Genomic DNA, 27880 nt, shown 5'->3' on the forward strand with positions numbered 1-27880 from the left:
CCTATTAATAATTCTTTACTGCTTCCTCCAACTGTCCTATCATCATCTGTGCATAAATGCACATAGGTCTTTCTGTTCCTGCACTCAATTTATAATTGCACCCCTTAGTTTATATTGTCTTTCAGTGTGCTTCCTATCAAAATGTATTACTTTACATTTCCTTGCATTGAAACTCATCTGCTATCATCTGCCCACTCCACCAACTTGTCTGTGTCCTTTTAGAGTTCTGTCCTGTCCTCCTCATAGTTTACAATTCTTCCAAATTTCATACCATCGGCAAGTCATGATCTAGATCATTAATATATATACAAGGAAAAGATGGGGTCCCAATATCAAACCCTCAGAGACCTACTACAAAACTTCCTCCAACCTGAAAAGTATCCATTGACCATTATTTTTTGACTCCTAACTCTTAGCAAATTTTGTAGCCACAGGAATCCAGAAAGGCTTGGGCATTACTGAATACTTTCATCACTGGCAAGTGCATAGTAATGCTCCCTGGAGATAAGATAGATAGCTAATGAGGCAAGCTGTAGACAATATTATGAGAAAACTCTTTAGAGCTCATGGAGGAAACCCCTTCTTCAAAATTGAGAATTCACTGGTTTTTGGTAAAATTAGGTTGAATGTAAACATTGGTAGAATTTAACCTTGTAAGTATTCCATTTAACATCTGTAAAGTTGCCAAAGGCAAGTTGATTAATAAATCATGCTTTTATTAAATTTAAAAGAAAGCAGTCTTATATAGATTGAAAAATACGTAATCTTTTCTGAAACTTGCTTTTATTTTATTTGACATAACCTGTGAATTAACATACCAACAAATGTACAAAGGAGATATTCTACAGAGCACAGTAGAGGTCCTGGACATGGAAGAAAAGTTATGCAAGCAGTTGATGAAATTGCTATGCACATCGCAAGTAATGTTTTTTCTTGTAACATTTCAATATTTTAAAAAATATCTTAATTAGTACAAGCAGAGAAAAGAATTACACAGCCTAATGTAAAGAATTACACAGTGCAATTTCAATCCATTATTTTTACATTTGTTTACTAATTTTAACTAAATTTAGAGACAATACAACACATCTTTCCATTTTAGATCCATATCCACTTTTTACTGAAGTTAGTTACAGTATATAACTATTCCTCAACTCAAAACTTAGTAACCTGTAATTGTTACTTACCATTGTATATTTTTCTCAATCTGTGGTTTCTCAGTTTACCATTTTTCCCAAATTTTTTTTTCATTTAATAATGATGTGATAAAAATGATTTGCTATGTTTCAAACAATAAAGTTCTGTGTTTGTTCACAAACAAGCAAATAGATAAATGTTATGGCATCATAAATATGAGTTTATTTAAACATTGGATATTTTGAAATTATTGTTTGACCTGGTTAGCTTCAGCAAAATGTTGCCCCTATTAATAATTCTTTACTGCTTCCTCCAACTGTCCTATCATCATCTGTGCATATATGCACATAGGTCTTTCTGTTCCTGCACCCAATTTATAATTGTGCCCCTTAGTTTATATTGTCTTTCAGTGTGCTTCCTACCAAAATGTATTACTTTACATTTCCTTGCAGGAAGAAGTGGCATTGCGTGTCTCAATAAGGAAAAGCACACCTATCCAATTAAAAATGTTGTCAAGCTGTGAATTCAGGAGGAAAAAGAACAATTAAAACTAAAACTTTCATACCTATCAGAATTTCAATCATGCATGATTGAACTTAGGCTTTTTGAATGTTAGTTATAGGTATCCTAAATCATTCATCTCCATTGGTTTACATCATTGCATGAAGAATGTTGTTTGAAATCCATATTCAAAATCAGCTATAATAATGAGTCCAAGAAAATGTTACAGACTGTGTAATGTAAACGTGAAATAGACCAACATTTCTCTACATGAATTCACAACAAACAATTGAAAAAGGAAATTATGATCCAAAATGGTGAAGGTAACTGAGTAAAAATAGAAAATACACCAAATGGATTTTTTTTGTATTAGTAGGGTAAAACACTTGGACATTGAACTTTTTGGTTTCAAGGTTGTCAGGAAGAAGGCATGTGATAAAAATAAACATTTCAGTTAAGGTGTGATCCAGACCTAGGTGGTGTCATAAGAAGTGACTAACGAAAATTGAATCAGTCCACATCCTACAGAAACAATGTCAGGAGTATACTAGGGTTGTAAAGTAGTCAAGACAATACCTATGTTAAATGTGGTAATAGCAATAAGTCATCCAAAATATAGACCAGTAGTTATGATTTGTGTTTCAGAAAGCATTATGAAAGAAGGAATAAGATATTTAAGTAGATATTGAATGGCATGATAGACTGAATTGAGGCAAAGAAAAGTTGATATTTTTGAGAAATTTATCTTGTTTGTGTTGCTGATAGATTTTTATAATACTTATAATGCAGTATTATGTAAGTGATAAGCTGAAGTTGGGAGAAATAAATTGAAGGAAAGATTTGATGGTGGGTATGGTCATTACAAGGAGAATGATTTACAATTCTAGTGTATAACAATGATATAAAGCATTGGAGGCAGTGCAGTGGACTATAAAAATAATACCAACAAAAATAGTTTAAAATATGTGAGATGTGCGGAGAGGTTAAAAAGCCTGGGATTGTTTACTAAGGAGATGAGAAGATTGAAGAGAAATATTTAGTATCCAAGATTCTTAAGTGAAGAAATAAATTGAAACCTGATTGCCATAAATTATAGAATTGTAATATTCCCTGACAGACAGTTTAGATTTTACCACTCTATGTACTGATGATAAGCATGTGGAATGGATTTGCCAGGGAGACTAGTAATGTGGAAATTTCAAGGTTGGACTGGATATTTGGGAATGCCAGCTCTTATGCATCATCAGTCTGAGGGTGCAATCAGATGAGCTGCCAAGTTTTGTTTTTTCCCAGTCCCTGCATTGCTACTGCTCTCCTTCTTAAATATCCTAAGAGCTATTTCTCAAATACTTTTCAGTTATGTTGTGATTTTAGTGTCTTAACGTGCTTATTATATTATAAAAATACCTTTAATGCAAATAGTTGTGATAAAACAACATGCTATACAAAATATTTTCTACTTTTCACTTCTATGTTAGTCAATGTTTTTTGCAAGAAATACAATTTTAAGATGAAGCATCATCTAGACTTCATCTTCTAGATATCACATTTTCCCCCTTGGAGTTGGTGGTTGAGGTTTGGTGATTATGGATTGTATTTCAAAGAGAGCAAATTCTTTGAATAGAATATTATAGCTAACCCAAAAAGGATAAAATGTGCAATTTATTTCAGTTGAAGAATGCCAGCTACTGATTAGACATAGGATAGAACATTATTTTTACTATGAGGATTGGTTCGCCAATGTGGAATTTTGCCTCAGTGAGCCTTTTAAGTAATGTTATTAGCAATATTAACAGCCCTCACAGCTAAGCAAAAGAGACGGATATTTGAAATAATATTTAGCCCTATAGAATTAAGAACTAGAGTTCTTTCCCCTTTTTCTGCACCTTTTTGGTAACAAATTAAAGTTAAGTAGCAAAGTTTTCACCATGGCACTGCAAATGTATGTTCAGTCAAAGCAATGTTCTTCTTAGAGAAAGTTTGAAACCAAGTGGAGGTGCCAGAAAACAGAGCTTTTTAACATGCAAGGCACACTCTTCCAAACAACGATACTGCTGGTAACAACTTTAAACAAAAATGCTGACTCATGTCCATAGGCACCTAAATTTGTACTGTTTGAAAAGAATCAACAAGATAGTTTGCTCATCTTTCAATATATATGTATATATTTTTAAAACACATTTTCCAAAAAAGGTTCTACTGAAGCAGGGATGCTAAGTTTCTTTTAAAATTCACACCATACCATTTGAAATTATGCTTTAACTTATACTTTACACAACAGTGAGAATTTGTGTTTCAAGTATACAATTGCAACACAAAACACTGAACTGATGACGCTGCCTCATCACAATTAATTTTGCATCCGCACAGATCCTGTTGTACAACTGTACCCTTAAATGCTACCAGTACAAAGACAAATTTAAAACTTACAATTGAAAAGTATATTTTAGATACAGTTAAGTTATACATTTCACCAAAAGGTTTCAAATGTCTACTGAACAAATTGCTAAGAAAATTAAGACCTGTATGCATTATAAGTGAAAAATGAACACTATGAGATGTAATTGATGAGCAACAATTAACATTGATTCAGTTAGCATATTAAATAAAACAGGCATTAATTCTAAGAAGCCAAACTTATTTCCCTATTTCATTAAAGCAGGATGGACTGCTGTTTACTGAAATCTGCTTAGTCTATTGCTCAAAGTAGATCATAACCATTCATTTTGTATACACGCACCTGTACTAGAATCTAAGATACTCCAAGACAAACAGCTGCAATATTTTGTTAAGATTATCAATTGATGTTGGATCCAGATTGTTCTCATTGTCCTCCATGCTGTGCCACACTTGAGGGAAAGGTGTAGGTATGATGTGCAAAATAGGAACACCTATGGAATATAAAAGTGTAGAATTACATGATGTTTCGATGTTTAGTAGCTTATTCCTTTCAATATCACGATCGAAAGTGGTCCAGAATGTGTGGTCACTGTAAGGCTTTAAGAATCTGTTACATGATCAAGAATGTAAAATTTTTGAGAAGCTTTTTTGACTTGCTGCTCATTACATGATATCTCATAATCACAAGCAGAAGATCAACTGCCTCATGCCCATTCCAAGTATTACCTTTCAAATAAACCACCTGGGCAGCCTGCTTTCAGCAATATCAAAGGGTGACTTCTAAGCTGAAATCTGAGAAACCCAAAGAAAGTGCATTGAGGCATTTTAATTCCACATTTCATGCCGCTAATGAAAGTACTGATAACATTGAAATCCTGTACTGCAAACCAAGAGATCATGGGATCGATGTATCAGATGGCTACTTTTAATGATCATAACTAATGCAGAAATAAAACAAAAATTGCATGTATATATAGTACATCTCAGAACCAGTGGACAACTCAATGCTTTTTTTATAATAATGAAGTCATATTTTTAAAAATCACTTTGCAAGATAGGAAATCTGCAACCATTTTTGCAAAACAAACTACTATAAACAGCTTTGTGAATGATCATAGAATCATTTGACCAGTTGAATTCTTTTGTGTGATGTTAATTGAGAAATGACGAAGATACCAGGTGTAACTCCCCTGCTCTTCTTCAAATTAGTGCCATGGGATCTTTTCCATTCACAGAGCAGGCAAATTAAACCTTATTAAATATTTTATGAAAATGTATGTCAGTCTTGATCTTTATACTTGAGTTCTGAAGTGGAATTAGAACCTAGAACTCAGTGTCTCTGAGCCAAAAGTATCACTACGCCAATTGATTAGTGAAGATAAAAACTAGTTGTAAGACACTAGCTGCTTTCTTGCATAATAACTGTCAGATGTTTTTGTGTAAGATCAAATTGCCTGCCTTTGGGGCCTATCAATGACTGGAGAAAGTAGTTTGTTACATCAGAATTGTAGAGTAGGAACTTATTTGTTCATTTTATGTAATGTTTAATTGGAATTATATTTGTCAAAGAAGTTATAGACAGACATTTGAGAAGGAGATGTCATGGGCTCCTCACACTTGGAGAAACGCAACAAGCTAAGACATTTTCCACCAAAGATTTTGCTTGATTCAGTGCTGAGCAAGAAGCTTTGTATATCAAGCTGAAGGCAGATTATGCAAGTCACTAAGACACAGCAACCCTATCTAGCAGCAAATTTGTGTAGGAATAAAAATACTCCAGATGGTAAGATGCCGAAAGCAAAAATATGATATTCATAATTGTAATATTCACAATTGGAATGAGAAAATGTTTTTTTTACTGTGCATAAAGTGTTTAATAAGCAGGGATAGGGGAAGAAAGCAATAGTAAGACAGTATATCTGATGAAATATACCATTTAGAAATGTGATTGGACATATGGGTGACTACAGAAATTTGATTTCTTCTGAAAAAGAAATAACTGAATAAGAAAAGGCAAATGTCTACCACTTCAGTTCTCTGAAACTATGGCTTAGTTAGACAACAAGAGGCTATATCCATCACCACCTCCATGCAATCTTCCCAAGCTACATTCATGCCCCCACGCCACCTTCATAGCCATTCACCCAAGATAGACAATGGGTGGACCTCAGAAACCATCAAGATGAAGAAAATCATGCACACTTCTGTTGAAAATACTCAGCCATGAAACTCATTCCAAAATGGCATATCTTCACAAGTTATATCTCAACTGCTGTAAAAACAGACTTCTGTTCACCAGCCACATGAAAGATGTACTTTAATAAGATATCAAATCTGTCAGTCAAAATTTGAACTCGGCTCCCCTGCCAAGAGAAAAGGATTTGGAAATTTTGAAATTGATCAAGCATTCAAAATCAACTCATCAGTAAGAACAACCTTTTGGAAGTCTAAGAATTAAGTTTATTGAAACTGCAGGATGAGATGTTTAAGTTTTTATTTTGTTGGCTCGACCAATTGCCCTGTTAATTATTGCATTCTGGCAGTTAGAGTCTTACTTTAAATCTGAGTGATGACTAGGGCAATTTTTTTTTTATTTTTAAAGCATTGGGATTTAAATAACAATGTCATGACACTCCAACAGATTTTATATAGCCTCTGAAAGCATTTTTGCCTCCTTCATAATAATTTCATAATTCCAATTCTGAAGAAGGGACACTGGACTCAAAATGTCAATTCTGCTTTTTCTCCATAAATGCTGCCAACCTGCTGAGTTTGTCCAGCAATTTCTGTTTTTGATTGAGAGCTTCAGAATCCATAGTTCGTTGCTTTATTCTAATTTGTTCATTAATGTCTTTTAGGGAAGAAAATCTGTTTTCCTTATCAACTTAGGCTTACATTTTAGTCCAGACCTATGGTAATTCGTTGACTCTTAACTGCACTTGGAAATGGCCTAGTAATCCAGTCAGCTCAAGGAAAGTTTGGGATATTCGAGGGCCGAAGGATCTGTACTCTGCTATAATGTTCTATGTTCTATATGTTCTATATGGAGCAAATTTAAAGTTATTGAGAATATATTTGGCTCAGATTGTGGATGAGGTTGTAGACTTGCTCATCGAGCTGGTGTATTTGATTGTAGATTTTTCACCACTGTGCTAAGTAACATTGTCAGTGTGCCTCCAATTAAGCACATTGGTGTTCCAACCTGCTTCATATTTGTATGAGTGATAATGGGAACTGCAGATGCTGGAGAATCCAAGATAACAAAGTGTGGAGCTGGATGGACACAGCAGGCCAAGCAGCATCTCAGGAGCACAAAAGCTGACGTTTCGGGCCTAGACTTTTTTCATTTGTATGCTTTGTTTTGCTGGAGTGATTGGCATTACTTCCAGTTCTGTTTTTCAGTGATTTGTACATTGGGTCCAGTTCAATGTGTTTGTTGATGGAGTTCCAGTTGGAATGCCACGCTCCAGGAATTCCCTGGCATGAGATAACAAGGTGTAGAGCTGATGAACACAGCAGGCCAAGCAGCGACAGAGGAGCAAAAAGGCTGACGTTTCAGGCCTAGACCCTTCTTCAGAAAGGCATGTCTCTGTTTGGCTTGTGCTAATATGGATGTGTTGTTCCAGTCGAATTTGTGTCCTCCTTTGTCTGTGTGTATAGAAACCAGTGAGAATTGGTCAAGTTTCTTGGTGGCTAATTGATGTTCATGTATCCTTATTGTCAGTTTCCTTCCAGTTTGGCCTATGTAATGTTTCTCACAGTCCTTGCATGGTATTTTGTATATTACATCAGTTTAATTGGTTTTGGGTATGGGATCCTTTACATTCGTCAGTAGCTGTCACAGGGTGGTTGTTGGTTTGTGGGCTAGTCTGATACCTAGGGGTGTGAGTAGTCTTATGGTTATCTCTGATAAGTCTCTAATGTTTAGTAGCATGACTAGTGCGTGTGCCCGTGTTGTGTCTTCTTGTTGTGGTCTGTCACGGAGGTAATGGCAGATTGTGCTTTTTTATGGTATCCATTCCTTTTTAAAACTCCATATAAGTGCTCCTGTTCTGCTTTGTGCAATTCTGGGTTGCTGCATTGTGTTGTGGCTCATTTGAATAATGTCTTGATGCAGCATCATTCATGGACATTGGGGTGGATGCTGGTGTAATTAATTATCTCATCTTTCGGTGTATCGTCGCCTGGAGTTCCCCATTGTTCTGATGTTCTTCCATTATGGCTAAGAAGGGTGGTTGGTTATTGTTCTTTTCTTCTTTTGTGGATTTTATTCCAGTGAGGATGTTGTTTTTGTGCTGGTGGATTTCTTCTAGTCTTGAGTGTTTAATAATCACTAAGGTGTCATCTACGTAGCGGACCCAGAGTTTAGGTTGTATAGTGGTGAAGGCTGTCTGTTCTAACCTTTGCATTACTGCTTCTGCAATTAGTCCTGATATTGGGGATCCTATTGGTGTTCCACTGATTTGTTTGAATGTATGGTCATTGAAGGTGAAGTGGGTTGTGAGGCACAGATCTGGCAGTTTCAGGGTAGCATCCTTGTTGATGCTGTTGGTGTTGTGAGGTGCCTTCCTTCCTGATTCGTCCAGCAGTGTAACACTTGTCTCTTTGGCTAGGTCGATGTTTTACTAGATCCATAATAGCACAAGCTAAACAGAGATATGCCAGGGAATTTCTGGAGGCCTGGCATTCCAACTGGAACTCCATCAACAAAAACATTGAACTGGACCCAATATATACACTACAGAAAAACAGAACTGGAAGTACTGCCAACCACCCCAGAAAACTGAGGCATATAAATAACAAGTGCGACAGAACACCAATGCGCTTCAGTGGAGGCGCACTGGCAATGCTACCTAGCAGGTTGAAGAAATGTCTGCAATCAAACACTGGCTTGGCGAGTGTGTCTACAACCTCTATGAAGCAAATATTGGCCTTGCCTGTGACACGCAAATCCCACAACAGATGTTTTTAAAAATCCTTATGCAAGATATTCCTTGACTATTAGAGATCAGGCTGTGAATAAACTGTTTGTTTCACTGTTTTATCTTCATTCAAAATGAGCTAACTGTTCCAATAAAAAAATATGAGTTTTATCTTAATACATTAACCAATTTGTTTCAAATTGCACACAGGTGACTTTTGGCATACTGATAAAGGACAGGAAAGGATGAACAGACAATTGATTAGAAATAAACTGTAATCAATGGATCTGTAAAATATATTTTAGAAAAATATTCAATGAATTGAATTAATGTAAAACAATTTAAAATTATAGAACCTTTCACAAAGTGGTAAGTTGATCCTTTGGCTTGTGGTGACTTTCATACAGAGTTAATCAATTATTTCTGTTCTGCTACTCTATTAATAGAGCCACAGAGCACAAAAACAAGGAAGCAATGCTAAATATAAATACATCTATGACTTTGTTACATAACAGGAGAAAAACTTTGTCACTGTAGCATGCTACAACATACCTCTTTGCAAAAATGGTGTGTGGTCATCCTCAATATGCCCAGCTCGCATTTTGGTCCAGAAATATTTCACCTCATTGAGGTGGTTGTTCAGTAAACCCAGTCGATGCAGACGACGTTCTATTAGACAACAACAAGCGAGTTCGGATGAAAGGTCATCGACCAGGAATGTATTTTGTTATAATGGCATTGAAGCACACAGCATGGAAACAAATCCTTTGGACCAACCAGTCCATGCTGACCATAATACCAAACTCAACTAGTTCCCTGCCTGTGCTTGGCCCATACCCCTCCAAATAATTCTTGTCCATGTACTTATCCAAATGACTTTTAAGTGTTGTAACTGTACCTGCACTTCCTCTGGAAGTTCATTCCACACATGAACCACTCTCTGTGTAAAAATAAAATTGCCCCTCATAATTTTTTAAAATTTTTCTCCTCTCACCAGAAAAATATGCCCCCTAGTCTTGAAACCCCCCCACCATAGGGAAAAGACACCTCCCATTCAACTTCTGTATAACCTTCATTATTTTATAAACCTCTATATGGTCACCTCTCAACCTCTTATGCTGCAGTGAAAAAAATTCAAGCCTATCCAGCCTATCTAGCCTCTCCTTATAACTCAAACCTTTTATTCCTGCTAACGTCCTGGTAATGTCTTCTGAGCCTTCTACAGTTTAATAACATCCTTTCAATAACAGAGAGCCTAGAACCAAACAGAGTGCTCCAGAAGAGGCCTCACAAATGTACTGGACAACCTCAACATAATGTCTTAATTCCCATAGCTTTATATATATATTTCTATTGTTTCTAGTCAAGAAGTGGAAATTAGAGAAGTTCAGCCAGCAAGGGATGGAGTGGGATTTCATGTGCGTTAGGGGCAAGGAAGGTAGAGTTTTAGATGAGCTCAAGTTTATAGATGGATAAGAGATTCAGAAGAAGTGAACTTGGAGTGAGAGAATTGATTGGGGAAATTGTAGTTGTGAATACATACAAGTTAGAAAGAAAAAGAAAAGAGGAAGCAAAATGCAAGATGAAGAAAATTTGCAATATACAATGACCAACAAATGTATAGCAAATCTACATGACTAACATTTCTGTTAGTGCTTGTTACCTATTAGCTGTAGTCTTTTATGCCATCGAGCTGTATTTGGAAAATAACTTGGAAATCTTGGATCTGGCGCACCAATTAAATCCAGTAACACAAGTAAGTCCTAAGAATAATAATGTAATTGTCAAATTAAAATTAGAAAATCAGTAGGTTTGTTCATTACCTCAATTCCCAATGACTACTTAGGTCTTTTTTAATACTATAAGATCTACTATCGGGTCTAAATTCCATCTCTAAAATGTGTAGGAGGTAATGAATTGCTTCAGCTTCAGTTTAGCATCCTCTCTAAAATGCAATTGCTTTATTCTGGGAGCTTTTTCTAAAAGAAGACCCCAAATTCAGTTAATTAGAATAGTAAGTGTCTCCATTTTCCCTATAGGAAGGAAAGGGTGGCAGCAGGATGACAATCCATACCCAGTGTTTCTCAATATTGAGAGATAAAAGTTACCTCAAATAACCAGTTTATTTATTTCAGTTTACAGTTCTTGCACCTTCTGGGTTCCTGCGCTTGTGGATGGGATCATGTTTTCAATAGAATCAGACTTTATGTGTTGACCTAACAATCAGTGGATATATTTAAAACATATTTTGTATTGCCGTCTTCAATATCAAATGTGAATGTTCTGTATAGAGGCTGAATTTCCTACTCTTACAGGAAACAAGAGTAGGGTCTGTTTGGACCCAAACTAACACCCAGGGAAAAACAGACACACTTTGGAATTTTCAGGTGTTTTCCTTTGAATTGATATGGAAGACATCGAATTAAAGGTGGCAGGCAGGCTTTCAATACTCTGGGGCTGTTTTGAAGTCTTCTACCTAGAGAGGAGCAGCAGGATGCATGACAGGTAAGTAACTGAGATCGAACTTCATTATAAAGGTGCCCTCTTGCCAACATTTTAAAATTTTTCATCAGAAAATGTTACTGAAGCTAGGCCAGCACTGAGTGGGAGTGTGGAGGATATTTCCTCTAGTGGACACCCTATTTGCTGTTCTTACATCAGGCATCTAGGGAAAACCTCTAGGCTTGACTACAGAGCTGCTATCATCTGCACTGAACCATGACTCGAGACTGTTAAAGAGTCACTTATGTCAGGAAACTAAAGAAGGTCAATAGGCCTGTTTTAGCTATGGTTAACAAGATTTCACATAGCCATTAACCAATAAGGGAAATAGTTGAATATTTAGGAACTCCATTTTAACCTGTGTTTGAGAAAACTTGGACCATCTATTGATGACAATCATTTCTTGGATTTTTTTTCCACAATTTGCGTCCAGTCAGTACTTACAATTCCATGCAGCTGGTTGGTGTCAGTGGCGCCAGGTGGGTGTGCCTCTCTCTCCATCTTCTGCGCTAAATGACGTGAACCGTATAGTGAATCAATATCAGACCAATATTGAAATGCTTCTTCACCATCAAAAAAAATTAGCTGCAGGGTAAGATCTGGTCTGTCCCTAATATCCTAAATGAAGGAGAAATATTTTAAATGTAAGCCTGTAGAAATTTACCACACTCGGAACCTCTTGGTCATAAATACATTGTATTTCGGTTGAGACATTTATAAATATTAAAGTTAAAAAAATTTGAAGATGGAAAACATGTATAAATCATATTTAAGAAACACAACACTAGTAAAATTACAAAACTCTGAAATGTACTATTATAGGAATTAGTAAGATATAAGCTTAATTACTTGAATCACTGTAACCAATTTAAATTTTGGACAATATAACCTGTATTTAGACTGTTGTTGTGTCAGTTTCCTTAGAGAAGGATTTTCCATTTATTTTGATATATTATGATGATATTTGCTCAGCACCATTTAAAATCTTCTTGTGTTACTGGTTTAAGGGTGTTCATGAGCCCTTCATTGTTGTTGAACTCATGACCTTGATTTTATTAGAACCATATCCTCAGTAACGGTATGTATTATGGTAGTTGTATGTTAGTTATTTGCAGCACAAATTAAATACCATTGGCTTTGAAGTACCTCAGACAATTCTGCCCTATTACCCATTCACCACCTATCCAATGTGCTGATTTAATTCAAATGTATTTGTTCATTTTGCTATTCATCTTGTGTATGTTCAATTGTTTCTTGAGAAACTGGAAGAGCTTGCCTTTTGTGGTTTTTGCTATAATAGCAGATGGCTGTATTGAATTTTCTTAAAAAGATATTCTTAGATAGAGGCATTGTCATTAAAAGGAGTTTGATTTTTCAATTTTTTAAAACTGGAGTTCATCTATCTAATCGATGATAACTGAAAAAAATTATAGACAAGTATTTAAATGAGCTGAAAAGCAAAGGTGGTGTAAAATATTATTTATGGACAATAGATGTAAATAATGTGTAAGAATTTGGTCAGTATGATGGGTTTTGTTTTGACTTCTGATTCAACTTTTCCAGTAAGTGGTAGTGGCATATCGTATGAGTAATTTCAAGGTTTTGTTTTGTCTTCAGAAGCACCATTTTGTTTTATTAAATGCTTCTGCATTAGTGTTTAAGGAAGTCACGTTTCAAAGCAAATATTTTAAAATATCTTCAAACTATTGGAGGGGGTGCCGTCTAATTCACACCCTCCCAATGCTTGGTCACTACGTTGTTTTACAGGGCTCACCTATTTTCAGGATTTTATTCATTCACTTCACTTGATTGCATCAAGGAAGTAATGGTGAACACCTTCTTGAAACACTACAGTTCATGTAGTGATAGAACATGCATACTGCTGCTAGGCAGTTCCCATATTTCAATCCATTGTAGATTTCGGGTTTCAAAGATGCTGTTGAAGAAGCCTTGGTGATTTTGTGGGCATCCTATATATAATACATAATACAACTGCAATGTGTTAGCTGTACTTGGGAGCTATGGCAACTCGTGCACTAAAACAATCAAGCAAACAGCTTTGTTCCAGTTCGTGTCAAGCTTCTTGAGTGTTGCTTCAGGTGGAATCAGTTCAGGGCAGTGACGAGAGAATCAGATAGTTCAGTTGGCTAGATAACTATATTGTGGTACAGGATAAAGCCAACAGTGCAGGTTCAGCCCCTATATTGGCTGTGATAGTTCGTGGATGCCATCCCACCTTATTGCAGGCTTGTAATTTGGTTATCCTCAGGTTACACATAACAATTGTCTTACTCTGATGAATAGTGATAATTATGGCCCTTTTTGGACTATGGGTCCTTGCAATTCAGAGAAATGGTTAATATTCCATTACATTGCTATTTTGTGCCTTCTAGATGATGGAGGTCAAGAAGACAGGAGGGAGCTATAAATAATAAAATATCCAGCTGTAATGCTGTGACAGCTCAGCATTTAAATGGTTGTCTCATTTGAACTTTTGGACAAATGCGACCCCCACTGCATTTAAGTGAGTGGAATCTGAAATAATAGTAATATACACTTGTTGGAAATAGTTACTGTTTGGCTTAGTACAAATGGTACTTTCTTCTTATCACCACAAGTCTGAAGTTTGTCAAGGTCTTGCTGCATGCATATTGAAAATCAAATGTCGATTTTGTGCAAATCAACGTTCAATTATTGAAGCAGAATAACCAGCAGATAAGCTGTTTTAGTACTATTGGTTGCTCTTATTGGCATTAGTGGGAGGATTCTACTTCAAATAGCATAAGGGAATCTTTACGTCTTTTTAAGCAGACAGAGAGGGCCATGATTCAACATTTCATTTGAAAGATTGTATCTGCTATAGTGCAGCATTGAAACATCAAGTAAAATTATATTGTTTGAGTCCTAAAATGAGCAAACCCTACAATCTCTGAGTGGGGTCATGAGCTGGAGATCACAAGGGATGGGGATCAGTAGGAAGGGTCTAGGCCCTAAACGTCAGCTTTTGTGCTGCTGAGATGCTGCTTGGCCTGCTGTGTTCATCCAGCTTCACACTTTGTTATCTAGGAATGGCAGGGGGTTTGTTTTCAGTTCTCTTTATGGTGCTGCATCTCTCAGTCAGGTAGTATGCCTTTGAATGCGTGGCAATGTTCCATCCCTGCTATAATAATAGGAACATGGGAATAGGAATAGGTCATATAGCCCTTCAACTTTGTTCCAACTTTCAGTGAGATCATGGCTGATCTGTGATCTAACTCTATATACTTTCCTGTAGTCCGTATCCCTTCACACCTTAGATAAATATTTATCTATTTCAGATTTAAAATCAGCAAGTAATCTGCCATCTGTGGAAGAAAGCTCAAAACATCCACCATCCATTATGTATAGAGGTGCTCCCTAACATCTCTCCTGAATGGTCTGGCTCTAATTCTCAGACTATCCACCTAGATCTAGAATCCCTAACCAATGGAAATAGTTTATTTATCCAGTTTTTTCCTGTTAATTTCCAGAAAACTTTGATCAGTTCACTCCCTCGCCTTGTAAATTCTAGAGAAAACAGGCCTAATTTATACAATCTCTCCTCATAGCATAATCCCTGAAATCCAAGTGTAATTCTTGTAAATCTCATTGTACTCCCTTGAAGGCCAGTATATCCTTCTCAGTGTGTGGTGTTCAGATCAGCTAACACTGCCCCATGTGGGGTCTTACAGGGTTTTGTATAAGTGCAGTATGACTTCTGCATTCTTGTACTCCAGTCCTCCAGATATAAATGCCAGAATGCCAATATTGTGGCAAAGTAATTATTCAACCTGTCTGCTTCTCCCCCATAATCATGGACAATATCCCCACTTTCAGTCTTTAGTGGGCCAATATTGCTCCTGACTATCCACTTTCCCTTTACGTAGCTATAAAATTTCCTTTATTTTAGTATCCCTGTCAAGTTTCTTTTCAAAACCCTTTTAGTAGCTTTTATAAGATGCTTTGAAGCCTTTGCTGGTTTTATATCTTTCTCATTCAGCAGAATCTGTGCTGTTTATCACATTTTTGTATGCCATTTTGTTTAGTTTACGCTGTCACTCAGCTCTTTCATTGTCCATGGCCTTCTTTTCCCTGTAAAGTAGAGCTTTTACTTCTCAAGAGTATAAACTGGTTTTGTATGGTGTTAAATATTTCTTTAAATACCTTCGACTGTTCCTCAGTTGTTTTGCCCATTAGCAGAACTTCCTAATTTACTGTGGACAGTCTTGTTACATTTTGCTTTACCGAAATCTAAAACACCAGTGGCTGATTCATACTTTTCATTTTCAAAAGCTGTATTGAACTCAGTCATATTATGGTCACTATTCAATAAATGTTCACAGATAATTCGGCTCATTATTCATTACTAAATCCTATATTGGTTGTCCTCTTGTTGTATCCAGGACATATACCCTGGACACATGCCTAATTTCTGCACCTGTACAATTTAGCACTTCAGAGCTGCCGCCAGGTGGTCTGTACACATCACCTATTACAATCTTAAGTTCTTCACTGTTCGTCAGTTCCAACCATACAGTCTCCACTGAATGCTTTCCCATCATTATATCCTCCCTCACCATTGAAGCAATTTTGTTTTTAATCATGAAAGGTTATTCTACGAACTCTACCATTATCCCTGTCGGTTCTGTAAATCTTATAACCCGGTATATTTAGTTCCCAATCCTGTCTCAGTAATGGCTAATATTTCACAATCTTCAATTTGAATTTGTGACATGGGGTGGGAAGGGCATCAAGAAGCCTGCCTGCCACTGACTTAAATGTAGGTGGGAAAAAAGTAAGGTCTTTTCCAGCCAGTTAAATGTTTCATCCCTCCAAACTTGCCAAGAGGAAGGCTCAAGTTACAATACAACTAGTAATGGAGTGAAGCTTGAAGTGTCACCATATTAATCATCCATCATGTAAACATCTATAAACAGACAATTTGTCAAAATATAGAAAAAAAGTTAATTTTTATTTAACTAGGACAAAGTGATAATTTTCTTAAAGTTGGAAATCAGAATATACATTATATTTTAAGGTGACATTTTAACAATGTCTTTCACTTGTCTTGATTCAAATGCAGGATGGATAAATTAACTGAAAATTTTGAGTGATTCTTTCCAGATCAATTGTTTATCATGCCTATGCAATGATGTATCATATATTAAGGAGTACCTTCATCTCAAGTAGAAGATTATCCAGTGCACGAGCCAGTTCCAACATCATGGCACAAGGTACAGCAGCGTCAGTGGCACCCACATACACTCTACTATACCACCACTCATTATAGTATTTTGAGTCATAGTGACAAGCCAACACCAGCCTCCGCTTAGCTGAGGGGTTCAGGGTACTGATGATATTTGAAAATGTGACTGTTCCATAGGGTATTGCATCCTGGAAAGTGTCTTCTTCAATTATCCATCCAGCCTGGAGTTCACCTAACCGACTTATGATATGCTGTGGAGAAAAACAATTTTCAAAAAAGGTTAACTTCCACAAAGCCAAAAATGTCGCTGTTAAAAGGCATTTTTACCTGGAATATCTATCAGTTTGCTTTCTTAATAAAGGCACAAAGTAGAATGTTGTATGCTTAGTGTAAATTTATTGGACTGTCCATTAAATCAGACAGGACTTGTTGTATCCAGCTCTATCAAAGTGCCAATCTAATGCAGAGATTGATAATAACAACAAAATTGAAAGGGGAGTTTTATATGATCCCCATTTTAATGCCTCTTTTGGCTGTTCTTTGGAGAATGTTAACAGTCGTCATTTCAGTTTGTAGCCTGAAAGATGGTTTTGTTTTAAACTCATTTTTAAAAAGTTGGCATCGGCAGGCATGGCTAGAATTTAATTCTTATCTCCTTCAGAGGCACTGGTGTGCCACTTTCTTGAACTTCTGCAGTCCATTTGCTGCAGGCACAACCAACTGTGAGGGAGTGAGTTCCATTGACAGTGAAGAAACACTAATATTGTTGCAAATCAGAACGGTATGTGGCTTGGAAGGGAAATTGCAGGTGGTGGTACTCCTATGCATTTGTTTCTGTTGCAATGCAACTGTTGCTCTTGCACTTCTAGGCGCTAGAGTTCGTAGGCTTGGAAGGTGCTGTTGAAAGAGGATTGGTAAGTTACGATAATACATCTTGTACATGGTACACACTGCTGTCGCTACACTTCATTTAAGATAGTGGATGGGATGCCAGTCAAATGGGCTATTTTATCCTAGATGGTGTTGAACTTCTGAATGACATTAGTGTCACACTCATCCAGGCAAATGGAGAATATTTGTTACATTCCTGACTTATATATTGTGGAAGTGATAACATTTGGCGAGCCAGAATGTGAATTACTACCACAGAATTCCCAGTCTCCAATCTATCCTTGTAGCCAGCAGGGATATGGCTGGCCCTGTGAAATTTCTGGTCAACGGTAAGTGTCAGGACATTGGTCATGATTCAGTCATGGCAATGCCATTGAATGCCATGGGGAGATGGTTAGAATCTGTCGTACTCGAGATAGTCATTGCCAGGCATATATATGACTTGTTAGTTTTCATTCAATGCCCGAATATTGTCCTGATCTTGTTGCATATGAACCTGTACTGCTTCAGTATCTGAGGAGTAGCAACTGTTGCAATCATTAGTGAACTTTCTCACTTCTAACCTTACCCTAGAGAGAAGCTCATTGATAAAGCCGCTGAAGATGGCTGAGTCTAGAAAACTATCCAGGAGTTTCTACAACTTTTGGGAGTAAAATAATAGTCTTCAACAATCACAGCCATCTTCTTTATTGCTAGCTTTGATTCCATGAATCCACAATGAATTCAAGTCTTTGTACAGTTGATGTATACATTTTTAAACGTCACATGTCCAACATTTATGATTAATTTTAATTAAAATAATTTTAATAGCACTTGTGGTCATGTAATACCATGCTCTTCCCTCTTCCATCACATTATCTGTACTACAAGATCTAATGCTGGGAATATTGCTTCCATTACTACAGTCAATGCCAATTGGGTTACAGAGTCAGACTGAATAATAATCTTCAACTGCAGTCTGATTAAGATGTCTAGTTTCAAAATACTACTCCAGGGGAACTGCAGAGAAAACCACTTACACTATCAATGATTTTCATAAACCATTATAGTTAGGACACACATGCCCTTTAAACTTTGTTGAATATTTTAGAACATAGAACATAGAACAATACAGCGTAGAACAGGCCCTTCAGCCCTCGATGTTGCGCCGACCTGTGAACTAATCTAAGCCCCTCCCCCTACACTATCCCATCATTACCATATGCTTATCCAAGGACTGTTTAAATGCCCCTAATATGGCTGAGTTAACTACGTTGGTAGGCAGGGCGTTCCACGCTCTTACCACTCTCTGAGTAAAGAACCTGCCTCTGACATCTGTTTTAAATCTATCGCCCCTCAATTTGTAGCTATGCCCCCTTGTACAAGATGAAGTAATCATCCTCAGAAAAAGACTCTCACTGTCCACCCTATCTAATCCTCTGATCATCTTGTATGTCTCTATTAAATCCCCTCTTAGCCTCCTTCTCTCCAATGAGAACAGACCCAAGTCCCTTCGCCTTTCTTCATATGGCCTGCGCTCCAGACCAGGCAACATCCTGGTAAATCTCCTCTGCACCTTTTCCAATGCTTCCACACCCTTCCTGTAATGTGGCGACCAGAATTACATGCAATATTCCAAGTGAGGCCGCACTAGCGTTTTGTACAATTGCATCATGATATCACGGCTCCAGAACTCAATCCCTCTACCAATAAAACCTAACACACTGTAAGCCTTCTTAACAGCACTATCAACCTGGGTGGCAACTTTCAGGGATCTATGTACATGGACACCAAGATTCCTCTACACTACCAAGAATCTTTCCATTTTCCCAGTATTCTGCCTTCCTATTATTCCTCCCAAAGTGAATCACCTCACATTTATCCGTATTAAACTCCATTTGCCAGCTTTCGGCCCAATTCTGCAGTTTATCCAAGTTTCCCTGCAACCTGCAACATTCTTCCACACTGTCCACCACTCCATCGACTTTAGTGTCATCTGCAAACTTACTTACCCATCCACCAATGCCTGCATCCAAGTCATTTATAAAAATGACAAACAGCAGTGGTCCCAAAACAGATCCTTGAGGCACACCACTAGTGACCTGACTCCAGGCTGAATATTTTCCATCAACCACCACTCGTTGCCTTCTTACAGAAAGCCAGTTTCTAATCCAAACTGCTAAATCTCCCTCAATCCCGTGCCTCTGTATTTTCTCTAATAGCCTACCATGTGGAACCTTATCAAAGGCTTTACTCAAGTCCATGTACACCACGTCAACTGCCCTACCCTCATCCACATGCTTGGTCAGCTTCTCAAAAAACTGAACGAGGTTTGTGAGACATGACCTGTCCTTGATGAATCTATGCTGACTATCTCCAATCAAATTGTTGCTTCCTAAAAATCCTATAAATCCTATCTCTTATAATCCTTTCCAAAATTTTTCCTACAACAGACATAAGGCTCACAGGTCTATAATTACCTGGGTCATCCCTACTGCCCTTCTTGAACAAGGGCACAACATTTGCAATCCTCCAGTCCTCTGGTACTAAACCTGTAGACAATGAGGACTGGAAGATCAAGGCCAAAGGCTCCGCCACCTCCTCCCTAGCTTCCCAGGCAATCCCCGGAAAAATCTCATCTGGCCCAGGGGATTTATCTACCTTCACACCTTCTAGAATTGATAACACCTCCTCCTTACTAACCTTAATCCTTTCAATTCTAGTTGTCCGTAACTCAGTCATCTCCTCTACAATATTCTCCTGTTCCTCAGTGAAAACAGATGAGAAATAATCATTTAGCACCTCTCCAATCTCCACAGGGTCCACACACAACTTTCCACTTCTGTCTTTGACTGGCTCCTATTCCTACCCTAGTCATCCTTTTATTCCTCGCATACCTATAGAAAGCTTTAGGGTTGTCCTTTATTCTACCCGCCAATGTCTGCTCATGCCCGCTCCTTGCTCTTCTTAACTCTCTCTTTAAATCCTTCCCAGCAAATCTGTAACCCTCCATCGCCTCATCTAAACCATCTCGTCTCATTGTCACATAAGCCTGCCTCTTCCACTTAACGAGATACTATTTCTTTAGTAAACCACGGTTCCCTTACCTTATCGCTTCCTCCCTGCCTGACACGGACATACCTATCAAGGACATGCAATATCTGTTCCTTAAACCAGCTCCACATTTCGATTGTCCCCATCCCCTGCATTTTGCTAACCCATTCTATGCCTCCTAAATCTTGCATAATCACATTAAATTGCCCTTCCCCCATCTAAAACTCTTGCCCTGTGGCATGTTCCTATCCCTTTCCATTGCTGAAGTAAACATAACCGAATTGTGATCACTCTGTCCAAAGTGCACACCTACCACTAAATCAAGCACCTGGCCTGGCTCATTACCAAGTACCAGATCCACTGTGGCCTCCCCTCTTGTCGGCCCTTTGACGTACAGTGTCAGGAAACCCTCCTGCACACATTGGACAAAAACTGATCCATCCGAAGTACTAGAGTTATAGCAATTCCAGTCAATGTTAGGGAAGTTAAAGTCTCCCATAATGACCACCCTGTTATTTTCACTCCTGCCCAGAATAGTTTTGCCGATCCTCTCCTCCACATCCTTGGAGCTTTGCGGAGGCCTATAAAAAACTCCCAGCAGTGTTACCTCTTCTCTCCTGTTTCTGACCTCAGCCCATACCACCTCAGTAGACGAGTCCTCATCAAAGTTCTTTCAGCCACTGTTGTACTGTCCTTGACCAACAAAGCCAGACCTCCCCCTCTTTTACCACCTTCCCTGACCTTAATGAAAGATCTAAACCTGGAACCTGCATTATCCATTCCTGACCCTGCTCTATCCATGTCTCCGAAATGGCCACAATATCGAAGTCCCAGGTAGCTATCCAAGCTGCAAGCTCACCTACCTTATTCCGGATACTCCTGATGTTGAAGTAGACACACTTCAATCCAGCTTGCTGTCTGCCAGCACACTCCTGTGACAGTGAGGTCCTGGTTAGGTCCTCCCTACGCTCATCCTCCTGTGTACTAGAACTACACCTCAGTTTCCCATCCCCCTTCTGAGCTAGTTTAAATCCACCCAAATAGCACTAGCAAATTTCCCACCCAGGATATTAGTGCCCCTCTGATTCAAGTGGAGACCATCCTGTTTGTAGAGGTCCCACTTTCCCCAGAATGATCCCCAATTGTCCATGTACCTTAAGCCCTCCCTCTTGCACCATCCCTGTAGCCACGTGTTCAGCTGAAATCTCTCCCTGAAATCTGATTCACTAATCCCCTACAGGGAGGGAAGTTTTGTCATCTTACCTGTTCTAGCCTACATGTGACTCCAGGCCCACAGCAATGTGGTTGACTCTTAACTGCCCCCTGGCCAATTAGGGATGGGTAGTAAATGCTGGCCTGGCCGCTGATGCTCTTATTGTGTGAATGAATAAAAGAAATTCATATAATTCTTATTTGTAATAGTTCTGCTTTTACCACCAGATTGAAATCATGCTATATTTACATGTTCAAATTGCCCTTTCATATTGTCCAAATAAATGTACAGAAATAGTTTCACCACGTTCAGATGTTGACCAAGTAGCAGACTGAAAATTCAATCATACATCTATAATTATGGTCATCCCCCTGCCCTGTCTATAGCAGCACCAATGTATGAAGTGCTGTGGAACAAGAGAAACATTAGGCTGGATTTCATGGCTTCTATCAGGTACAATTTTGGTCATGCAAAATACAAGAGATGGCAAGCCTACCATTTTTCAGCATAGTCACATCCCTGTAATATGGCTAGAGGGTGAATTTGGCAACCTCCCTGTCCCTTTTAAATAAATAATTGACAGGCAATTTGACCTATAACAATCCAATTGACCAATATTTTATACTTGCAGAGAAGTGAAGTTTGTTTTGGAGGCTCAACCAATGTGAGGAACTCATGTCTGAACACCATTTTTGTAAGAACAGGAAGGAGGAGGGACATAATATTCCCAGGCTTCCCTTTGCATGTTGGGGTCCTCATTCCCAAGATTTTCTTTCCCTTTGTTGATAATCCACCTGCTTTCTCTAACTTTTCTTCGATTTTTGAATGTTGATTAATGGGCAAGTAAAATTTAACCCATTGGAGCGGGAGAAGGTTGTTAAGTTATTTGACCTACTGTACCATGAAAGCCGATAGATGCTGATTTGTGAATTAATTCAGTTTTCCCTCTCTAGCTTTATTCCTTTAGCACCTTTAGCAAAAAAGAAGTCTTGATCCTCAAATTTCCAACTGGTCCGGTATCTGAAGATTTTTGAGCGTATGAGTTTCAGATTCAGACCACACTTTTTCTGTGCTTCCTGCCTTCTTCCTAATGGTTTATCTCTAAGAATGTGATTTAACTCTCTTTCTTGATTACTGCACCATTTTAAGCAGTTCAAATCAGATCATTTTTCAATTGTCTAAACTCAAGGAAATACAAGCAAACATGATGCAAGCAGAACTAAGCTTTCAAAGCAGATAAAACTTCAGTGATACTCACCTGGCGCACAGCCACATTTCCAATAGAACCAGGATATCGCTCTCTAAGCATCGGTCTCAGATCATTATACCACATCATAGAAATGTTGGTCAGTGATGTAACATTCCGGGTCTCAGCCGCAGTCAGGTACTTGGGCTTATGGAGCAGCTAATGATTGTAAAGTCAAAGAAACAATGAGAACCTTAAAAATATATGCCATGCACATGGGTTTTCAGCCTTTAGCAGGCATCTTAGTACTATTAAAATACAAAAATATTTTAAAAATTGCCAAGGTGAAGTTGAATGTGTGAAGATGCAATGGCTTGAAGATGTGACTTTATCCTTTTTATTAAAAGAGAGAGGCTGGGAGAGGTGATGAATAGTCTATGAGAAGATAAATCACCTTTGAAGCCTTAGGTTTTTTTTTTAAAGATGGAACAGTAGAAACAGCCTGAATGGTTGTGATCAAGCTTCCACCCACGGAACCAGGGATTTTTAATTTAGCTTTCAGCCATTGTTGCTGAGGCCTCAGCAGGATTGGAAGGCTGTGAATCTTGCCTGATTGCTACCCTCAGAGTTTTCTCTCAGAATTGTCTTATGATTTTCTTTCTTCCTGCATTGGATAACTGCATGTGAGACAATCTGTTTTCTGAGTTTGCCTTTTGTCAAACATGTGCTTATGGGATGTTACTATATTGAAACTATTACTGCGCAGTAGTAAAGGAACCTATTATTCTGTTAAATTTTCTAATAGAGTAATCATATTCCAAGTTCCTCTTCCTTTTGCTGTATTTTAACTGTAGTGTTTGAATAAATTCTGTTTTTCTTAATATTGAGTAGTTTTACCAAACAAATTGCATCTGGGACACAGCACTTCACATTTACCTTTAAAATGAGAAACAAGTTAGGATAAAGCTACCTTCTTAATATATTTTGAGGGATTCTGGTCTGGTCTATAACAAGTGGAAGCAATTAGTTGAGATAAACCTGAAAATTAGTTTTCTTAAACTAACTGCTAAACAGCAAGATGTATTAAAATGATTAGTGTAATAGGCAAGTCAAATATTGCAAAAGATGCACTCTGCATACTACAACAGAAAAATCAACCTGATAATTGTCAAAAAGGCTGTTGCTCAGTTAAAGCAAAGTAATTAAAAATTATCAAGGTTCTGAGGAAGGGCCCGAAACATTAACTCTGTTTTCTCCTCCATAGATGCTGCCAGATCTGCTGAGCTTTTCCAGCAGCTTTGTTTTTGTTCCTGATTTACAGCATCACAGTTCTTTTGATTTTTAATTTAAAATGATCATTTCCTTTATCATAAAAAACAGTAATATTGGCAAAGGAGTAACAGATCTAATATTTAGCTTTCATTTGTTCTTTTAGTATCATGAAACATGATTCGTTTTAACATCCTCTGTAAACTGGTTATCTGATAGCATTTTGAAACTTACAGAGATTCTAATACATCCTTATATTGGAGGCTGTGTTGTAAGGCAAAGACAGATAAACATTTGGAAAATCACTTGAAGAGATGTTGGTGAATTGTTCCTCTCGATCCAGCAGCGCCATTCGTGACATAATGTAAATTACTGTCAACAACCATTGCAGGCTAAGTATACAACCCTTCATTATCTGTCTACATGTGGATGGCAGTTTCAACTGTGTTCAACTGATGTGAGGAAATTCACTATGTGAACAGTTCTGATTTTAAAGCCCCAGCATTTAGAAAGCCCCTTCAAGCAGACAGGCCCTACAATGTAAGGGTAAGTAAATCGATCATAAAATTCCTCATAGCATTGCCATTGGTTACAGCAAGCACCAGAAGAACAATGTTGCTGCAAATAGCATCCTGATGAATCTAGTAGGGTATAATTACCGATGCTGATATTCACCCAAAACATACGATTCACACTGAGATGCAATAAGACTGTTTTGCTTCAGATTGTGAGTATCTGCTTACATAAAGTAGAATGTGGTAGAGGCATTAGACAATCTTTACCAGAAGTCATGAAGAGACTGATTACCCTTTTTTAACTATTACTAAGCTATTGCTATTACTGCTATCTTATTGGGTTTTTTGAAGCTACTAAAAGTACTTCTTTCTTCTTTTTACTTTCTGTATATTTTATCTTTCTTAATCCAGTCTTCATTTTCCTGTTTTTTGAGTGTAGCTGATTTTACAATGTATTCACCCATGATAACTTATGGTTTCTGCTCTATCCTTGTAGTCAATTTCACAGTATTTCAATCTGATTGGCTGAAAGGATAAACAAGTCCTTTTCCTATTCATTCAGTTTCCAGATGTCCTGTTTTCCACACTGCATTAGCATTAACTTCCACTTTTAGTCCCTTAGAAAGGAAAAACTTTATATTTTTTTTAAGGACAAGTTTAACGAATGGCAGCCACTGTTTGATCCTCTGACTCATTAAATTATGGACCAAAATTCTCTCCATTCAAACTACAATGTGGCAATTATGATGCTTCTCATATGTAGAAGCATTTTTAACATTGTAAAAACTGGATTGGATTAGCAAACATGCCTCCCTCACAACCACAAGAACATAGGAAAATATGGAACTTCCTGAGTGTAATAGCATTTTTAGAAATTATGCAGAACTCTGATCAAATGCAAAAAAGCAGAATTGCTTTTGATAAAACCTCATATTGCATCATTAATTTTGTTACTTGAATTCTGACATTTATGAATTTTGCCAAAACAGTTCAAATACTTTCGTGACTCAAATGTAAATATTTGTAAACCCACAAAATTTGTCTCAGACATTTTTGTTTATGCCTTTATTTTATCAGAATTTTAGCAATTTTAGTTTGCCACAGACAAGTAGGAATATGATTGATATTTAACAGCAGTGATTAAAATTAAGCAGTAATAACATTACATCCACAACCTCACGCTCTCAATTTTGGATAAGTCAGTGACAACATAAGACATTGCCAATAATATTCACAGAATCAGTGCTACAAAAAGAATGAGGAAAATTTAAATCTAGAATTAAGTTTTCTATTGTAGGCCTAGAAAAGCAGCAGTATATATTCAAATCACTGGAGGAAATCATTGTCCTCCCTTGCAAAGACCTTCTGTTTTCTTCTCCTCACCATTTCCGTTGTTCTGTGCTCTTTGATTCCTGGCTTATGCAGCTTCTTAAAACTGTTCTACTCTCATTTAACCAAGTCAAGTTACCCTCACGGTTCAAGTGGGAGTCCTGGAATTAAAATGCCTGAGCCTTCACACTTGCCTCCAGTTGCAATCACAGACAAAGTTTAAAAACTGAGGTTTTTATATTACGTGTTCAATATTACATGCAATGCTAGGTTGCTGACGGAAGAAAAAAACAATACAAATGAATTTTATTCAAAGTTTCTCCCTTCCCTTCCCAAAATATGGTGAGTGATTATCTTAGTGGTGCTATGTCTTGTGACCTCCTAATGAGAGGCCCCAAGGATACTGAAGCTGAACTCAAAACTCCTCTGCATTTCTCCATTTTAAAATGTAAAACTACAAGCTGTCTCCAGGTTTGCAGCACAATAGATCTCAGACCACAGTGTAAAAACTTACCTTTTCTTCTGTCCATGGTACCTTGTATTGTTCTTGTCTGTGGGTTTGGCAGAAGATTGTTGTCAAATGAAATAGAAACACAATACGAGAATAAAAGAAGCTGTTGCTACTAGCCATCTCTAGCTGTCGTCTCTCTCTCTCTCACTCTCTCTCTCTCTCCCCTTCCCTCTCACTCGACACAGACTGATGTGGAAATCTTGTGAGTCAAATCCGAGCTCACAGAGCAGTTAAAAGCCTTTCTTTCTTTTACGTCATTCCAGACTTCCTTTGATCGGCAAATGAGCAATAAGTAAGACATGAGCTTCATCAAGATGTACTTTGATCACTGGCTTATCTGACTTGGGTGTTTTTTTAAAACTGTAACCAATCAAAATTGAGCATAAAGAAATCTTGGACATTTCAAGCTGTTTCTGCTTCTACTGGGTAAACAATTGTATCCAGAAAATTGGAAAGATTTTCTTTAAATGACAGTACAACAAAATCAAATAATTAATCTTAACATTTAATATTTCTGCATTATTTAGATCATTAAAACTATACAGGAATTATTGCTGTCTCAACAACAATAGCAATAATTTAAAAAATACATATAACACCTTTGATGTAAGAAAATATCCCAAGGTTCTTCATGGGAAAATTATGAACATAGCATGCTACAGAGCTGCACAAGAAGTAGTACATCAGATGACTAAAAGTTTGATCACAGGGGTACATTTTAGGGAGGAACGCAAGGGAGAGAAGTAGAGATGTGTAAGGAGGAATTCCAGAGCATCCAGATGAAGTTGTGACCACAATGGTGAAATGATTACAACTGAGTGAAAACCGAAAGAACTGCGGATGCTGTAAATCGGGAACAAAAAACAAAGTTGCTGAAAAAGCTTAGCAGGTCTGGCAGCATCTGTGAAGGAAAAAACACAGTTAACACTTCCGGTCCGGTGACCCTTCCTCAGAACTAAGGGCCCAAGCTATGGCTGCCTGTTTGTAGGATACGTGGAACAGCCCCTCTTCCACAGCTACACTGGTACTATCCCCCACCCCTTCCTGCGTTACATCAATGACTGTATTGGCACCGCCTTGTGATCCCATGAGGAGCTCAAACAGTTCATCCACTCTACTAACACCTTCCACCCCAACAATAAGTTCACCTGGACCATCTCTGATACCTCTCTTTCCTTCCTGGACTCTTCTGTATCCATCTCTGGCATCCACCTGGAAACTGAGATCTATTTCAAGCCCACTGACTC

At 37.7% G+C, this 27880-nt stretch overlaps 2 protein-coding genes across 2 annotated transcripts in view; one reads left to right on the plus strand and one right to left on the minus strand.

The window, feature by feature from the left end:
- mocs3 (molybdenum cofactor synthesis 3) overlaps positions 1 to 27880 on the plus strand; it is a 208199-nt gene that overhangs the window by 99398 nt on the left and 80921 nt on the right. The gene's annotated exons all lie outside the window — the stretch shown is intronic.
- On the minus strand, positions 767 to 26969 carry qpct (glutaminyl-peptide cyclotransferase). The gene is made up of 7 exons (XM_048535972.1): positions 26637 to 26969; positions 23082 to 23228; positions 16656 to 16937; positions 11907 to 12080; positions 10624 to 10723; positions 9513 to 9629; positions 767 to 4529 (listed from the first exon to the last, which is right to left on the minus strand). Exons 1-7 carry the CDS (start codon positions 26751 to 26753, stop codon positions 4384 to 4386), a joined length of 1083 nt encoding a protein of 360 aa, XP_048391929.1. The 5' UTR covers positions 26754 to 26969; the 3' UTR covers positions 767 to 4383.

This window comes from Stegostoma tigrinum, chromosome 9 (assembly GCF_030684315.1).
Source record: "Stegostoma tigrinum isolate sSteTig4 chromosome 9, sSteTig4.hap1, whole genome shotgun sequence".
NCBI classification, from domain to species: Eukaryota; Metazoa; Chordata; class Chondrichthyes; order Orectolobiformes; family Stegostomatidae; genus Stegostoma; species Stegostoma tigrinum.

Excerpts from the sequence above, each read along its gene's own strand:
- qpct (XM_048535972.1), bottom strand. The coding sequence starts at position 26,753 with ATGGCTAGTAGCAACAGCTTCTTTTATTCTCGTATTGTGTTTCTATTT. Across the intron at positions 9,630-10,623 it reads TAAAAGACTACAGCTAATAG|AACGTCGTCTGCATCGACTG; the intron begins GTAACAAGCACT and ends GTTGTCTAATAG. Across the intron at positions 4,530-9,512 it reads CACACCATTTTTGCAAAGAG|GTGTTCCTATTTTGCACATC; the intron begins GTATGTTGTAGC and ends TATATTCCATAG.